This window comes from Berghia stephanieae, chromosome 1 (genome assembly GCF_034508935.2).
Source record: "Berghia stephanieae isolate SIO BIC M18660-M18661 chromosome 1, UCSD_Bste_1.3, whole genome shotgun sequence".
Classification (NCBI taxonomy): Eukaryota; Metazoa; Mollusca; class Gastropoda; order Nudibranchia; family Aeolidiidae; genus Berghia; species Berghia stephanieae.
Genome location: NC_088360.1, coordinates 114,089,078 through 114,106,577, shown reverse-complemented (window position 1 = coordinate 114,106,577; position 17,500 = coordinate 114,089,078). Strand labels below are relative to the sequence as shown.

General features: G+C 36.0%; 1 protein-coding gene across 3 annotated transcripts in view; it reads right to left on the bottom strand.

The window, feature by feature from the left end:
- Positions 1-17,500, bottom strand: part of LOC144962795 (uncharacterized) — a 45,252-nt gene that overhangs the window by 22,620 nt on the left and 5,132 nt on the right. The window contains exons 1-2 of one of the 3 annotated variants that reach the window (XM_078896055.1): positions 9,459-9,604; positions 6,314-6,883 (exon numbers count right to left, since the gene is read on the bottom strand). In XM_078896055.1, coding sequence (XP_078752181.1) covers positions 6,314-6,388 — 75 coding nt within the window. In that variant the 5' untranslated portion in view covers positions 6,389-6,883; positions 9,459-9,604. Of the gene's footprint in view, positions 1-6,313; positions 6,884-8,877; positions 9,065-9,458; positions 9,605-17,500 lie in introns of those variants that run through there. The other 2 variants (XM_078896054.1, XM_078896053.1) reach the window with 2 other exon arrangements.

Genomic DNA, 17,500 nt, shown 5'->3' with positions numbered 1-17,500 from the left:
TTACATCGGATTATCTTAATCTTAAATTCAAAGAAAGTTCCTCGTTAAAGAAAAGCATAAAAATTTAACTTGTTTTTCATGAATATTGGCAGTGAAAGGTTTTATTTCCCATGCAGGCGGATCAAATGCCACATCCAACAAAACAAATACGAATCGATCTTCAGAAATCACAGACGGTGTCTCTTTGTATCTAAGATCCTTTCAATATAAATTTCGAACCCGACTGCTCATATAATTGTAACGACTTTATGATTATTTAGAACTCGGCTTTTTGTAGCAGCAAAATAGCACCTTTTATTTCTTGTTAAAGACTGAAACTCTTACATGACACTGTGCTGGAACGACGAGTGGGTCTTTTGGTGTTGGTGGTGGGGGTGGTGGTGGGGACTTCTGTTTTTGTATTGAGATTTTCTATTAATGACCGCGTGATCAATCTATCTAGTGTCGCGTAAACTACAAGAAGACCGAACGGTTTTTGAATGAGGACGGGGGGAAGGGGGGGGGGGGGGAAGAGAGAGAGAGAAGGACGAGAGTGACGGTATAACGGCAATTCATAATGCCAAAGAATAACACAAGATAAAGCTATCGCTTCTATTTATGAAGCAATTTCTTCGCTGCTTTCAAAGTGATTCAGATTGACCTTATGAGTATGGCCAGATATTCTACGCTAGTTTGGGTTGGGTTTTTTCCCCCTCACTCTCCCTTTACGTTTTGGTCTAGTCAGGGTGCCATTTCAACCGAAGAGATTTCCAATGTCGTGTGAGGAAATTATTTCTGTGGCGTGGAATCGTCGAAAAGATGATAGATTGGTTAACGGTTAAACTCTATCACGGCAGAGGCACACTCACTGCGGCGAGACAATCCGAAACAAAATAAAAATGAAAAGGGCAATCGACCGAAAAATAAAGTTAATTAACGGGTTGATCGGTTGGATCTGATCTGGCAGGTTGGTGGATAAAGTCTACCACAATGTACTGTGGAAATTATAGTAATGGCTGCAATTGATAGTTCACAGCTCACTTTTTAAGCAGATTTTATGAATAAACTTTTGCCCCAGGGTCTCATTTTCTGATTAAAGAAACGAAATTTAGGTTATTTAAAAGGTGACAAGTTTGTCTACGTTAGTGATATGAGACATAGCCTACAATGGGTATTTAGATATAGTAGGGGGTCCTTATAGCTTAGTTAGTAGAGCACTCGTTTCACACGCAATAAGGACTGAGATCGATCCCCTCCCCCTCCCCTCCCTGTCCTTCCAGGAGTGATTGGTTAGCTGGTCAGTTAGATATGTCGGAAAGTACTTTGCGATAGACAAATGTCCTTTCAAAAGGTAGCAAGAAATTACTAGTGTCAGTTTCACGCGAATTAAACTCCGGTTCTATGAGCCTTATGACTCTGAAGGAAAGAAAAAGTATTATATGTAGTATAAGTACGATAATGAAGCACATCTGTGGGCTAATTAAACAATATTGTAGTAAAGGACAATATTTTACTTTGATTCGAGAATATAATCATACCATTATAACAATGAAATAAAAAAATTCTGGTTTATCGGATTATTATTTTTGTTGTGTTTTTGGTTTGTTTGTTCGTTTGTTTTTGTTGTTTTTATTTTGTTTTTTGTTTTTTGTTTGTTTGTTTGTTTTTTTTTTATCCCATGAATCCATATGTCCCAATTCTTTTACATGTTAAATCATTTGTTATGATAAAGGGAAAACTCGAATATTCAACAATCATTTATGTTCACCTTTGATTATTATTAACGCTTGTCATATGACTTCATGATTGTTTTCATCCGCATTGAGCGATTACTTTATAAATTTCAGAAATTACGAGAGAAGTTTGAAATCTTTTCTTATATATTAGGTGAAAAAAAGTAGTGTTGGAGATCAACGTTGTTCCGTATAGCCAATGTTGAATTTTTATGATCGAGCAGAGAATTACAGGCAAATCTCAAAATACAAATCAGTTGTATAATATGTATAACAGATGACCGCCTGTTCCTACTAGCCTTTATTTCTCTGCAAATATTGCGGGTTACCCATCTAGTCTTTTAAGGTAAAAAAGGTCATCTTTCAAAAAAGTCGTAAATATAATTTGAGGCTGACGTGAAAACAGAAAATTGAGTAGACTAGTTAGAATGCATATTACATAAACCACATTAAACTGCTTGGGTGTTATAATACACGGTGATTCAAAAGTCCTTTCAGTTTGTATCTTGAATTGTGACATTTGTAACACAAATGATGGGATCTAGAGTTCAAGTATAGATGGGGAAATGTGTGCCACCGTTTCCGAACTACACCGGATAGACATGTTGACTTTTCAGAGTATTACTAAAGGTGTCTACAGTAAGACTATTTATGGTTTGAATTAGAATTCATAAAATTGTTGTATAATGTAGAGAAAAAACTTTTTTGTTGTTGTTGTTGTTTTGTTGTTTTTTGTTGTTTTTTTTTTGTTTTGTTTTTTTTGTTTGTTTTTTTTTTAAACCTCTATTCAGTTTTTGACAATTCAAGATGCAAACCACAACAGGACTTTTGAAACACATTGTATTATGTTTATTTGTATAGTATTAATTTATATAATGTTATACGTATCATGTAACTCCAATTATGTTAACGCAGACAACACAAAATCCCATGTATATTGCAGTTGGTTCACCTCATGCAGTTAAAAGAAATCAAATATTTCTGTAAAGCATTTTGAAAGGCAATAAACCTATTTCTGTGTTATCTATCCTTTTTCATCACATAAAATTGCTTTTTTAGTAACACCAACTTCCTCCAACTTGCTGATAAAGCTAGGTTCGCTTTGAGAAAGAGGAAATGGGGTACTTAAAAGCCATACGATTGATCGAGATAAAACAAGATGAATCAATTTAACGATATGAATAGTTAAACAAACGTTGACTTTTTCTGCGTGTTGACATGACCACTGGGTATCAACAATGCTTTAACAACCGATATGGTATTGTGGAATCGGACCTGTTTTTCAGTTTATCTATGATGATGGTGATGATGACGACAACGATGATGATGACGATTATGATGATGATGATGATGATGATGATGATGATGATGATGATGATGATGATGCTGATGATGATGATGATGATGATGATGATGATGCTGATGACGACGACGATGATAAAATCATAATAATAATGATAATAATAAAAATGATAATAATAATAATAATAATAATAATAATAATAATAATAATAATAATAATAATAATAATAATAATAATAATAATAATGATAACGATAATAATAATAATAATAATAATAATAATAATAATAATAATAATAATAATAATAATATAATAATAATAATAATAATAATAATATATAATAAAATTATCTATGATACATATGATAACAGAAAGCGTAATTGCGTAGTAGTAGTAGTAGTAATAGTAGTAGTAGTAGTAGTAGTAGTAGTAGTAGCAGCAGCAGCAGTAGTAGTAGTAGTAGTAGTAGTAGTAGTAGTAGTAGTAGTAGTAGTAGTAGTAGTAGTAGTAGTAGTAGTAGTAGTAGTAGTAGTAGTAGTAGTAGTAGTAGTAGTAGTAGACACAAGATTAAACCTGATCACTCCATAGCACATCCAAATTATACTTTAATCATCATGATTTAGTCCAAAATCAATCTTTTTATTCATTTAATTTTTTTAATGCTGATATTTTCGTCAACTTTTCTCATAGAGATTATCGACTAAATTTATCAAGAATTCTAGATGGCTTTGCGTGCTGGTTGACGTTTACTTGTGTGCACGTAGGTGCCGGTTCATTTTCTTATCAATGAGATAGGTGGCGACACGCAATAGGTGGGATTAATTTCGTCACGGTCTAAATCCTGTCCTAGTATTTATCAATCATTTAACGTCTCGTACCAATTAAACCATTAATTTAACTATAAATTTGAACTTTATCAAGACAAGTCAATGCCTACACATTCTACAGTATCGTTGCCCCAGGGAGTGACTTTGCGTCTACGTATTTGGAGCATTTTGAGTATACTCAGGCTTGTTACAGTTATTTGTCTTATTAGAGGCTTGACTTGTTTTTAATGAAAAGAAATGACTGCCATAAAACTAAATATAAACTAATGTGCCCAAGTCTATAAGGTAAAGTCATTCCTTGAGGCAAAGTCACCCTATTTGACGGTACGGTATATTAGATATTTCACTAATAGCAGCATAGATTTATCGAATGCATGGAGGTATGGAAGCAGGAGCGGTAGAACACTACGCTGCCTTGCACTTGAAAACATTTAAAAGGCTCGGGTTTAGAAATTCAAACAAGTTGAGAGTCCTCTTAGTTGATAAATAGTTGAACAACTCGCGTGCACAAATATTCTTGTGTCCCCTTTTCACTGAGCAGTGAATGGGTAGCCGGGTCACTCTTAGTCTAACGGAAAGTATTCTTAGATAGATAAGCGCAATTAAAAACATTGCTCATTTATTATCAATACCAAAATGCTTGTATATTTTTGTTTGTTTGTTTGGTTGGGGTTTGTTTGTTTTTTGTTTGTTTGTTTTTTTTTTTTTGTTTTGTTTGTTTTAAATCTTTTTTTTTTTGAGGGGGGGGGGTATTATTTGTTTTGTTTTGTTTTTTTTTCGAGTAATTTTTTTCCTTCTCGCACTATAAATTTACGAGAACATCTTATATTCCTACACAAGAAAAAAAGTATACCAGATTATTTGGGTTAAAGTTCTAAATAATTGTTTGGAATTCTAAGCATCAGACCGCTTGTTTACATCTCATTCTAAGTGTCAAATGCGATGAATGTAAAGTATGATTCGGATTAAATAATTGACGGCAGGGCATGGCAAGCTGTCCGTGAGATGCTCCTCGTTAATTTGGTAACTGTTGCCATCTCATCAAATATTGAGAGTCCGGCAGGGGGCGTCTTCCAGCTACAGCATAAAATCAACAGTTGTTGATGTATAACCATGACAATGTACAGGTGCATTCCATGTTAACTTGTCAAATTTTGCAAAATTCGGAATTAGAATTTCCAATCGTTGGCTCATATTTTCTGAAATTTGATATATTGAATTATACAAAAATATTATATATTTCATTAAAAGCGATAATCTAGTTTTTAAACATGGCCATGAAGTTGGGCTATGTGACAAGTTTCTTAATCATTAAATTTGTACTATTTTTTTTTTAAAAAACAACCATTGCCCGTGTCTACCATTATTGCAATTTATCCCTTTGCTAATGGGTTCCAATGACCTTGTATTCTAATAATATCAATTAGCTGTCATATAATTACAATTTTAACCCTTAGCCAACATTTAAAATTAATCCGGAGTCGGTGGCTCAGCGATACAGTGTTTCGTCTTGTCAATAAATTCAAGCGATGTTAAGCGTGGTCATTGGACAGATCGGTGACAATGATCGTAATATATCTGGTCCCGGTTTTGTGTCCTTGAGTAAGGCACTTTATACACGTTATTCCCTCGACTGAGGTGTGAATGAATACCTGGCTATTGGCAGTGATGGATATTGTAAGCTGGAGAAAATGGAATATATGATTCGATATGGCGTGCTGGGGAAATAGATGAAAAATTGTGAAGTGCATTGAGCATTGTAAACCTGTGGAAATGCCGTTTATAAATTTTCATATTCATTGTTCTTTTATCTGAATTTTAATGGGAGTAGGGTGTAGGTGTTGTTGGTTGCCGTGGGGAACTATCCCGGAATGTACTCAACGCGCTTTACAAGAGGTCCGAAGTCAGAAGCATCATCTAATATGTTGGCAAGCCCCTATAATGTGCTTTTATTTATTTCTACAGAGACAAAGCTGTTACAGTTCATGGATTAATTTAAACCTAAATTTGATGAGAAATGTGAGTAAAGAGCCGTTTCCAATGACTCAACTTTACCCCGCCCTCAGTGGGACTCGAACTCGGGACCATCAGGTCACAAACTGAGTATGTGGTTGTGATGGTGCTCTGCTGCTGCTATTTGTATTATTGTTGATGATGATGGTGATAATGATGATGATGATGATGATGATAATTTTGATGATGAGGATGATGATAATGATGATGATGATGATGATGATGATGATGATGATGATGATGATGATGATGATGTTAATATTGATGATGAGGATGATGGTGATGACGATGATGATGATGATGATGATGATGATGATGATGATGATGATGATGATGATGATGATGATGATGATGATGGTGATGATGATGATGATGATGATGATGATGCTAGTGGCGGTGGTGGATGTAATGGTGGTAGTAGGGTGGTGGTGGCTGGATGGTGATGATTACATCTTTACCTTGGCATGTTTCTTGAGGATTCCATTAGCCTGATAATCGGCGTAGTCCAGTGCCATTAGGTGTCTTGTCGACATGATAAGCAGCTAGCCGATTGGTGATCTGTTGGAATTTGCAGATGGGATGAACTCGGCGAGTCACTCACTGCCTTAGTCCGAATATCACGATGATACACAAGATTGCCAAAATATTTGTTCGGAGTTCACGTTTGCATGGCAACTGAAGACTATTATTATAATCGAGATAAGTTACCACGAGAAAATGCTGATTTAATTTCACGTCGTGGATGGTATCCTTAGTAGATGGTCGCTATCCTTTTCTTATCTTGATACGTTACCCGAGCTTAATCTTCATGATATATTTACGTCAATTCATTCAAATAAACCAGCAGCCACGAGACAACTGTATCTGAGGCTATTTCACTCCTTTCCAGTAAACTAAACCTAAATATGGCACTTTTCAAGAAGATGAAAGTGAAATGTTCTATATCATTCTCTATCTTATGACATTCTGGACCGTAGCCACCTTGTATCCGGCAATGCCCGCCCCTGGGACGTTTTCAGTCATAAGATCTGAAATGAAAATCATAAAAATTTAAATGATCAAATATTTTAACGGTTAAATAAGTGGGTTTGATTTCAAATGAGAAACTTCGATCACAAGGTTTGGAGGATTTAAACAACCTTGTTAAAAATAGATAAATATATAGATAAATAAATAAATACAAATTAGATAAATAAATAAAATTCGCTTTATTCAGTCTCAAAAGGGCATGTGTCGATAAAAACCGAGATAACTCAGACATAACTCCCCCATAGTCTGGCACCAAGTCATACTCAATCTGTGTGCGTTCATTCGTTTAAAGAGCATGACATAAAGTTCATTTGTTTGGTTTTTTTTTATATAGAGGTCAAATATTTTGGAGTCATTGCCACTATCAAGCCCACTATCAAGTCCTGATGGCACTTAATTAATGTCGCTTAACTTGTCACAAGAAGAGACCGTGGTGCAGTGCCGCAAAGAGGGCTAAGTTTCTTGGTTACGGAAAAAGCTACATGCCAACAGTTGGACTCGTACCCGGGTCTCCCGTGTGAAATTGCAATACGTTATTCACTCAGCCATCTCACCCCCATTATGATGATGTTGCAGTGGTTTCTTAAAGGCAGCTTTTAAATGAACCCGAGATGCATTGAAATCATATAATGCAACAAGTGCTTTAATTCCATGCTCTCATTTCTCAATCGTCTTTGGTGTCTCATTCATCGTGTTTTATTGACAGAGGGGAAAACCCGAAACGTATTCATCATCTTTCTTTGTAAATTAAATTACTGCTGCTATTCCATTTGGTTATTGTTATTGATGTGTGTGTGTGTGTGTGTGTGTGTGTGTGTGTATACATATGTGTGTGTGTGTGACGCTATTCTCTAAAGTATAATCATAACGTATGATCCGTGTCAGACTAAAACTTTAAGCCAACAGGATAAAAAGGGACACTTTGATAAAATCCCAAAGGAGAACACAATCTATCTAGTTCTTATCGAGAAACCCCTATCAAATTGTGTCATGTTGTTATGGTGCCAGACAAATTGCCAAATGGTCATGGAGTGCAAACAATCAGGAGTTAAACATTAACCATCATTCAACGGACATCTTATACATAAAATTCATTGTCTTCATGTATATCGGTTCATTTCTTTAAATGCCCCTTATCTTGTCAAAAACTCTCAAACCTGGGGGATTTATGGGTCATTTTAATTGATCGATATTTGAAGAACGAGTTTTCTGGTCCAAATTTTATACGTGTTTCTCTCCTCCCATTTTCGGGTAGTCCATGTGGAATCTTGGAGTTATTTCATACAAAACTAGTTGTTTGTAAGCTGCTTATTTCGTACTGATACTCTGTAAATGATACTCCCTTTGGTCGTCATCAAGTCATACTCAAGTCGCGTAAGTTAATTTGTTTAAAGAGCTTGGCATAACGTTCGTTTGTTTCTTTCTTTGTTTAAATAGAGGGCAAATATTTTGCAATCATTGTCACCATCAAGCCCTGACCACACTAAATGTCGCTTAATATGTCACAAGAAGAGATCGATTCAGTCATCGCCTCTTGGTTGTAATCCTATTAGACATAAGCGTTCCATCGTCTCAACGGTGTTATGTCACAATGAGTGAACCAGATGCTAAAAATCAAATCTGTGGACAAAAACTTGACTCATCAATTTAAATGCCTGTCGACGAAGAATCGATACCTTTCCTTAGATTCAGAAAATCTAAAATCAAAATTCTTATTTCTAGACATTGTGTTATTTTAAAATTCCCTTTAAACATTTGCTTCACTCCGACATAATATCAGATAGAGAAGATAAGCCATATACCGTGTAAAGCGATGGGACAGAATTATTAACCTGGTTACTGACGTACTCTATAAAAACACGTGTTTTTGTTGGTTTTTTTGTGGGTTTTTTTAATGTGGACAGAAAACTCTAGATCACAGTTTTGAGATTTTTTTTTTAATAATAAGGGTCATTTAAAAATCGATTGATATTTGAAGGACGAGTTTACTGACCAAAGTTGACCGGCAGTTGACTGGACCCAACATCTCAGGGAAATAAAACTCAATGATTCAAAATTTTGAGCTTTCAATACAATGTCAAATTCAAATTGATTTTAACCACCACAATACACAGTCACAGTTCACAAGACTTTACCCGAATGGAATCTAAATATCATTCCACGACAACCTGTTTATCAATAAAAACTATCGGGTTGTTATCACACACTTCAATGTAACACAACAAACGTCACGTACCATTTTCCTATATTAAAATGATAATTAATCCACACATGTCATTCAAAGCCACAGGTGAACACATGTTTGTTCAAAATCACTGTATGTAAAAGTATTATACGGACGTGCTTCTAATCGAGACCTTAAATCCAAATAAAGCCATGACCTCCAGCAATAACTCCACCAACCCTATTGAGTATTATGGGTAAACTTATTTCTTCTCATAATGATAATACTAATATTAGTAATATGAAAACGTGTGGTGATTAATTGCTTTATTGGAAAACGGCACCTGAATGGTTAGTTTACTCTGGACAATATCATAGAAAATTATTACAGAACAGTGCTGGAAATCATACCTTCAAGCAATAATGGCACTATTGAAGCGTGAAGCGGGTGCCAGAGCATACACAATAGCGGTACCAGACTAAGATTGAAGGTTAGGTACATTCAGATAGTGCTCTCTGAAAATGCTGCATGTTATGTTGTAAATATCCAGCAACAAAAGTTCAAGCACAAGACTTTCGAAAAGACGATCGAGATCGGTACTAGGTACTAATCTATCACAAACCAGACACATTCAGCTTGGACGACACAGCACAAACTAAGTACAAACGGTCAGCGTAGAAGGCCAAGACTCGAACAGTAAACTGTCGCACTCTGGAAAAACACGTTTTTTTATAATTGTGGCTAGAAAACTCGTCCTTCAAATATTCATTGATTAAAATGACCCTGGTTTTGTAAAAAAGACCCACAAACCTGGGACTTCGAGAAGACCCAGGTTTGAAAGTTTTTGCAAAGATGAGAGTAATTTTAATCGATCGATATTTGAAGGACGAGTTTTCTAGCCATAAGTATAAATACGTGTTTTTCCAGGGTTCGGCAGTTGAAGTTGGTAGTGGGTGGCTATTTGATCGACTGGACATGTACCTTATGCATAATAACACCCAGTCATGCGATTACCGGAAAGAACAAGTGGTTAACGGTGCCAAGAAATATAGAGAAAGGCTTGACTCTAAGGGGGACGGGGGGGGGGGGGGGGGGGAGTAGGTGTGGTTGTGATTTGTCTGCCAAATTATTGTTGATATTTTGCTTTTTTAATGTAATGTTGTCAGTTCGATTAAACCAATACATGGCGAATGTCACTCGTTCGAACCTCGGTCTAAGGAAGAAAGTAGTATGCCTCCTATTACGACTTTAAGACACATTTTTCCAACATTTAGAAAAGAGGCGTTGCGCTAGACGGTTTCGCTTGTTTTAAAATTCCGTTGCTTGTGTCCATCATTTGAATATTATCCATAATTCGTTGTACGTGTCTGGTCAACTTGACTTTCCTCCACGTCGAGAAATGGAAAACACTCATCTGCGTAAACCTAAATGGTAGTGGTTGTTGTTGTTGTTTTTTTAGTAGTAGTAGTAGTAGTAGTAGTAGTAGTAGTAGTAGTAGTAGTAGTAATAGTAGTAGTAGTAGTAGTAGTAGTAGTAGTAGTAGTAGTAGTAGTAGTAGTAGTAGTAGTAGTATAGTAGTAGTAGTAGTAGTAGTAGTAGTAGTAGTAATAGTAGTAGTAGTAGTAGTAGTAGTAGTAGTAGTAGTAGTAGTAGTAGTAGTCGTCGTAGTAGTAGTAGTAGTAGTAGTAGTAGTAGTAGTAGTTGTAGTAGTAGCAGTAGAGTACACAGTCGTAGTAATTTATCAATTTGGTGAAAAGAAAAACAAATAAATAGAAGACTGGAAAGGAACAGAAAAAGTGAAGGTGTTGAAGAAGGTGGCGTTGTCATTTTTCTCCCCTTTGCCTGTCAGTCAATGATCGATGATCTTTTTGCCACCATTACAGAGGCAATAAATGTAATGCCTAATGAATATATTATATTGCTCTTTTACCACCAATTCTATTTTAACAGCCTGCCAAAAATCACGCGTACAACTCCTACACACACACACACACACACACACACACACACACAACACATACACACACCTCACATACATATAAACAAATATGTACATGATATATGTATTCAAGTTCTGATTCATTCAGGAATGAGAACTATACGGTGATATTAATGTCCCAAATGGCCATAGGCGAGATTCTATACAATGATATCCCGAAAGCCCCCCCCCCCCACCCCCCCACCCCTCCTCCCAACTCCAACCTCAGGGCAACACTTTATTGTTGCTGACTTATCAAATGGAATGAAACCCATAGTTTGCTATCACTCGACAAATGCACACAAACGTCTTATGCATAAAGTCGTGGACCAACCAAGGTGTCCAACAAATCGGTTTAATAAAACTGTCAAGATAGTATCTACCCAACTGTGGATTTTAACCTTTTAACACCGTGACTGAATTTCTATCCAAATCATTATGTCTCCTATTACTAATCTAGTCGTGACTGCAATTCTCTGACAAAACACATTCAATTAGAAGTCTCGGGTTTGAGACCTTTTGACAATGTTGACAAGTTGGGTGTCGATCGATATTTGGAGTTTTCAAGTCAAATGAAAAAAAAAAAATATCCTTAGTTTCTTTGTGTGTTTTTCAAAGTATGACTGAGCAGGTCTAACCTTTTTCACCAAGACAGCAGCAACACCGATATTATTTTATGATTCGGCCTTCAATGAAGCCAGTCTTTTAGCTGTTCGTGTTCTTTTGGTATTAATCGACAGGTACTTAATTGCAGGTAATGATAATCCAATTTGTTATGGGCTCATTGTTGCAATGGAAATACTTTTAAACTAACACAAAAATATGGTCCATTACAAACAAAATCAAGTCCATAATTGTGTCCAGCTATCAGATTTGCAATAGCATTACTGGTAATAATAAATAAATTCGAACCCTGCCCACAAAGAGTTAAAGTATGCCGAGGCTGTTTAACAACAATCGGAATCTCATAGTTGATGCACGAATATCTGTTATGACGTTATACCAGAGGGACTGTATAACTAAAGCGTTAGCTTATAAACTCTCTGGTTATACTAAGAATACAATTCGGAGACTGTTCAGTTCAGGGTGCGTATTGAACGAGGCTTAGTAAAACATACGCTTATTATGCGATTTCTACAATATGAAAAGGACATTTTGTTGGCGAGCTGTCATCCCTGGTAGAAAGTCCTCAGAGAACAAAATGCCTGGCCTCCATAATTTCTTCTATAATGAAGTCTGGACTCCACCTTGGTCATATCTGGTCAAATAATATAATATTATATCTTTCTGCTATTATTTAGAGAATCTGCTTGAACCAGTGAGGCGATGATTATAGTTTTGTAGCATTTGTTTTGTTAACTTTCATCCACCATTACATCAGCGCCGATGATGTTATGATTATGCAAATAACAGAGAATTGCGCATTTCATGTCCTGAAAAATTTGGAAATTTAAATAGCTAAATGAAGATCAAAATACCTCTGTTCGTCAGGAGGCTTGTCGCGGTGGCATTTCAAAAATTTCTTTTAGAATCAACGTCACGTGACTCCGTCATTGGTCTTCGCCGTGACATTTCTAGAAGGAATTACATAATATATTGTAAAAAGAGCAACTGCATAACGTTAACACTAATCGCCCGTATTTCAAAGAGGCTGAACAAAGCGGTATGGGGTTAACCAGTTTTTCAAGGAAAATCGTTTTGAAAAAAATATTGACAAAATAAATAAAAAGTCGAGAGCGGCTCGAAATTGAGTCGACCAGTTTATATCATCACATCCTATCTACGAGTCTATCTTATACTCCGCGATACCTGAGAGAGAGAGAGAGAGAGAGAGAGAGAGAGAGAGAGAGAGAGAGAAAGAAAGAAAGAAAGAGATAGAGAAAGAGAGAGAGAGAGAGAGAGAGAGAGAGAGAGAGAGAAGGAGAGAGAAGGAAAGAAAGAAAGAATGAAAGAAAGAGAAAGAGAGAGAGAGAGAGAGAGAGAGAGAGAGAAAGTGAGAATGAAAAACAAGAGGATGTGCATTTAAAAAAACAAGAACGGTCGATAGCAATAAATCACTCAGGAAAACAATAGTAAAATAATAAGCCCATAGCATTATACGAGATCAAAGAGTCTCCACGAACGCTTACGTGTGGTTATATTGGGATGGAGTAAAGCCGATCATTTCTCATCGATCAGCTGTCCAACCCAACCCTCAACCCTCTCAGCATGTCACCAAACCAACCTCTTCCAAAGTTCTTTGTCTGCCAATACATAAGTGTCAAAATCTCCACAAATATTCATGGTTATCATAATTCTTATTCATAAAGAATCCGATTAACTAAAAACAAAAGAATTCAGAAAGAAATTATATTTGTATATAATTCATTATTATTATTTTTTGTGGGTGGTTAGAGAGTCTAGTCTTAATTCCGAAAAAATGTTTATTCAACCTCCAAAGTTGCGGTTGACAGGTTGATAACGAACTCTCATCATATCATATGCTGAATGCATGTGATGAATGCGCTTTATTTGTTGTGTGTAATTAATTACCAATGTAATTTATTTTATGAACTTTTACAACATTTTAAGATTCTCATTGTACTTTTTTATTGTCCGTGTATTGATTTATTCTTTTAAAATTCTTATTTGTCTTATGGATCATTTCATGGGTATACAACCCTCAAACCCTTCAGACTGTCACCAAACCAATCACCCCTATAGCTTTTTGTCTGCTGTCTGCGTAAGGGTGTCAAAACCATCACAGATATTCATGGTTATCATAAATTCTTATTCCGCAAAAGAATCCGATTTTACTTTAGAAAATTATTTATGTACTATTCATTTGTTTAAAATGCTAAACAATTTTACTAATTTCAAACTGACTGAGGAAGGGTCCTGAGCCCGAAACTTTCCGTGTTTGGTATTTCTTTCTTTTTTGAAGCTGGTATGCTCATCTTTGTACATTACTTTTACAGTCCACACCCTCTAGCAGCTTAGAATTCACTAAGATTTCAACTCAGAGAAGTTTCCCAGATCCTACCACAAGAATTGTCATCCGATTTGCCCCCCCCCCCCCCCCCTCCAACACACACACAATCGATACAATTTTTTTTGGAGAAAAACAGGGGGCGGGGGTCGGGAAGAATAGAATATTATAAAAACAAACCATCACGTTTTTTTATTAATCAATTAATAACTTAATTTATTTATTTACTTATTCATATATTTGTTTATTTATTTATTTATGCACATATTAACTACCTATATTTGTTTACTTACAGTGTTGTGCAAAGTAACTGGGTCAATGACGAAAATAAAGGGAATTGACTGCTCTTTAAGATAAAATTAAAACTGCCTGTTGATTTATTATTTTATTATTCTTAGTATTTAGCATACTCCTTATGATCTCTTTCATACGCCTTGGCGTCGATTCGATAAGGCTCTTGTTGTTATGAAACATCCATTTCGGAATTGTTCAAGGCATGTACAGCCGCAATTCTTGTAACGTTTCTTGATGATAACCCGAAGATTATTCAATGGGTATATGAAGTCCTAGATTGGAGCACATTCAAGTCATTTTCTCGGAAATACGGGTTTAATTTCTTTGAAATATGGTATGGTGCAAGATCTTGCTGAAATGTGACCCACCGTGTCAAACCGGTATTATGTCGGGATCCACTCGGTTATGGAAATTGAATTCTTTGCCACAAATATCAAACTTGGGTTTCATTTCTGTACGTTATGCTGGAGTATAAATACTATTTCTTGCATTGCAAAAACTTTTAAGGTCCAATTTCTCATCATTCTATCTCTAAATTCACTTTTTGGGGTCTGAATCATTCCGACATAATACCGTTTTGAGACGGAGGGTCACAAATATGCTGGAACCATCAGGGTTGAGCTTCATCATGTTTGGCACTACTATATTGTCCATGATTGCGATGTATTTCTCCAAATTTATCATTCCATCTACAAGGCAAAACTTTTGGACCCCAGAGAAACTCAATGACCCCCAAAACATGATCTTTGGGGATATTTAATATTTTGAATAGGTACTTTTTGTGGTCTTACTGTGACAATTTTTCTTTTGTGCCTAAAGCTCTTACCTTGAACGAATAAATTGAGCTTATTGGAGCTTTTATATAAAGCAATTTCCACTAAACGTGCTCAAAGCGCATTACAAGGGGTTCCTAGAATATGTAGGACGGGACATGACGCCTGTTAGGCGTTATTACATTTTTTTTTTCGGACAGAGACAGTGCTGTTAACGGCCAGGTACTCATTTTATACCTGAACACGGTGAGAGAATGTGAGTAAAGAGCCTCTTCCAATGACTCAACTATGCACCGAGAGAGGCTCGAACCCATAATCTTCCGATCCAAAAGCGAGTGTCATACTATAAGACCACATAGCCGCAAAATGAGTTTCATCACTAAAAATCATTCGTTTTCAACCTTCTACTGTCCAATATTCATATTGTTTTTGTGCCCAGACAAGACGCTTTTTCATCATCACTGAGCTGAGCAGTTGTTTCTTGGTAGGGCGACCGGACGCCCTACTTCAAGGAGACGCTTTCTTACTTTAGAATAAGAACTAGAGACCCCCGTGACCATACAGTTTTGTTTTATTTTTTTTTAATTAAAAAACAACTGAGATTTTATATAGCGCAATATCCACTTAACGCGCCCAAAACGCTTTATAAGGGGTCCGTGGCCAACAGCAACACTTACCATGTAGGACGGGACATGACGCCTGATAGGCGATATTATATATTTTTTTCGGACAGAGACAACGCTGTTAACGGCCAGGTAATAATTTTACACCTGAGTACGGTGAGAGAATGTGAGTAAAGGGACTTTTCCAAGGACTCAACTATGCGCCGAGCGAGTCTCGAACCCAAGAACTTCCAATCCGAAAGCGAGTATCATACACCTAGACCAAATAACCGCACAAGAACCCTAACTCCTTTTTTTTTTTTTTTTTGGGTATATATTTGATCCTTTAATTTTTTATACAAAATGTCAAAACCTATAGATCATCACTTGACAGTTTTGGATGCTTAACACTTAACACTGTCCGCAAACAAAAATGTGTCAGCTCATGGCTTGGTCTTCCTTTTTTTTTTCTGCAGCAACGACAATTTCTCTTAATTTTAAGGCGGTCTGAATCTTTGTAATTCTTGAGAATTCTGGCAACTGTTGTTTTTGGTAACGCATTACCAATTTGACTCATACTCATTTTAGTGTTATTATTTAAGATTAAAATACTTGCTCTCATTTGGCGATGTCCATAAAGAAAATTGAAAAAGCAACACTTGACTTAATGAGTTATAAATATGTCAAATACTAGAGTCATTCAGATTGTGAAAATGAGTTGTAGCAGACTTGAAGATCCAATGATCCACCAAGGTTAAATAAAATGTTCATTAGAAGTGCGTCATGTTGCCTTTTAAAAAGTTTTAAAATACATTGAATGCTTTGGTAGTTAACAACTTTCTTTGAAACACCTATTCACAAACTACAAAGGTAAAGAGAGTTGGTGTCCCAATTAATTTGCCAACACTGTATTTATTAATTAATGCATCTCTTCATTCATCCATTAATCTATAATTTAACAACAAAAATCGACCCCCCCCCCCTCCCCCCATTTATAGAGAAATATTTGCAAGCTGACGTGCATAGACCAATATGGAATTTAACGAATCGAAGTTGTTTTATCTTGATAATTGTATTAATCATGATAATGACAATGACTAATCCCATTAAATACAAAACTAAACAAAACATTGTTTTGACGCAACATTTTAACTATGACTTGACTACAATATGCTCCATGACACAATACAACGGTGGCACTGACTTTCTATGACGTCATCACGCATTCTTTCTGATTTAAAACGCTCTATTTCTGCCTAGGATTGATTCGCTGGTTTAGCAGTAAGCCAATTCGATGTTTACAAGTGATTAACCTTTCGACAAACACTCTTTCTTTGTGATATTTGTTTAAGAAGGAAAGGCAGTACGTAACGTGTCGTGTACAAACGGTAAGTTACAATGTGCATGTATACCTTTCTGATCGATAATCGAACGGTTCGGTGGGAAAATCGATAGAATCAATGCTTTGGAGACGTTACGGTAGTAAGTTAGGTTATGTCCTCTTGCCAAGCAGTCTTTTGTGTTTTGTTGTGTTATAACGGTGTGCACATTATGATTGTTGCACCCTACACAAGCCCCAGATCATGATCCATTGTTATGTTATAACGGTGTGCACATAACACATGTTGTTTTCCAATAATATTATATCTACTAATTAATTGTTGCTGATTGAGGGACGTGGTTATTTAGAAATTTAGCCATAATTGGCTTCCCGTTGAGAAACGTATAGAATACAAGATACTATGTTGTTGTTGTTTTTTTTAATCCCTGCACTATGATTGTCCTCGATACATTAATGAAATGCTTAATTTAAACGTCCCAGCCATAAATCTGAGAT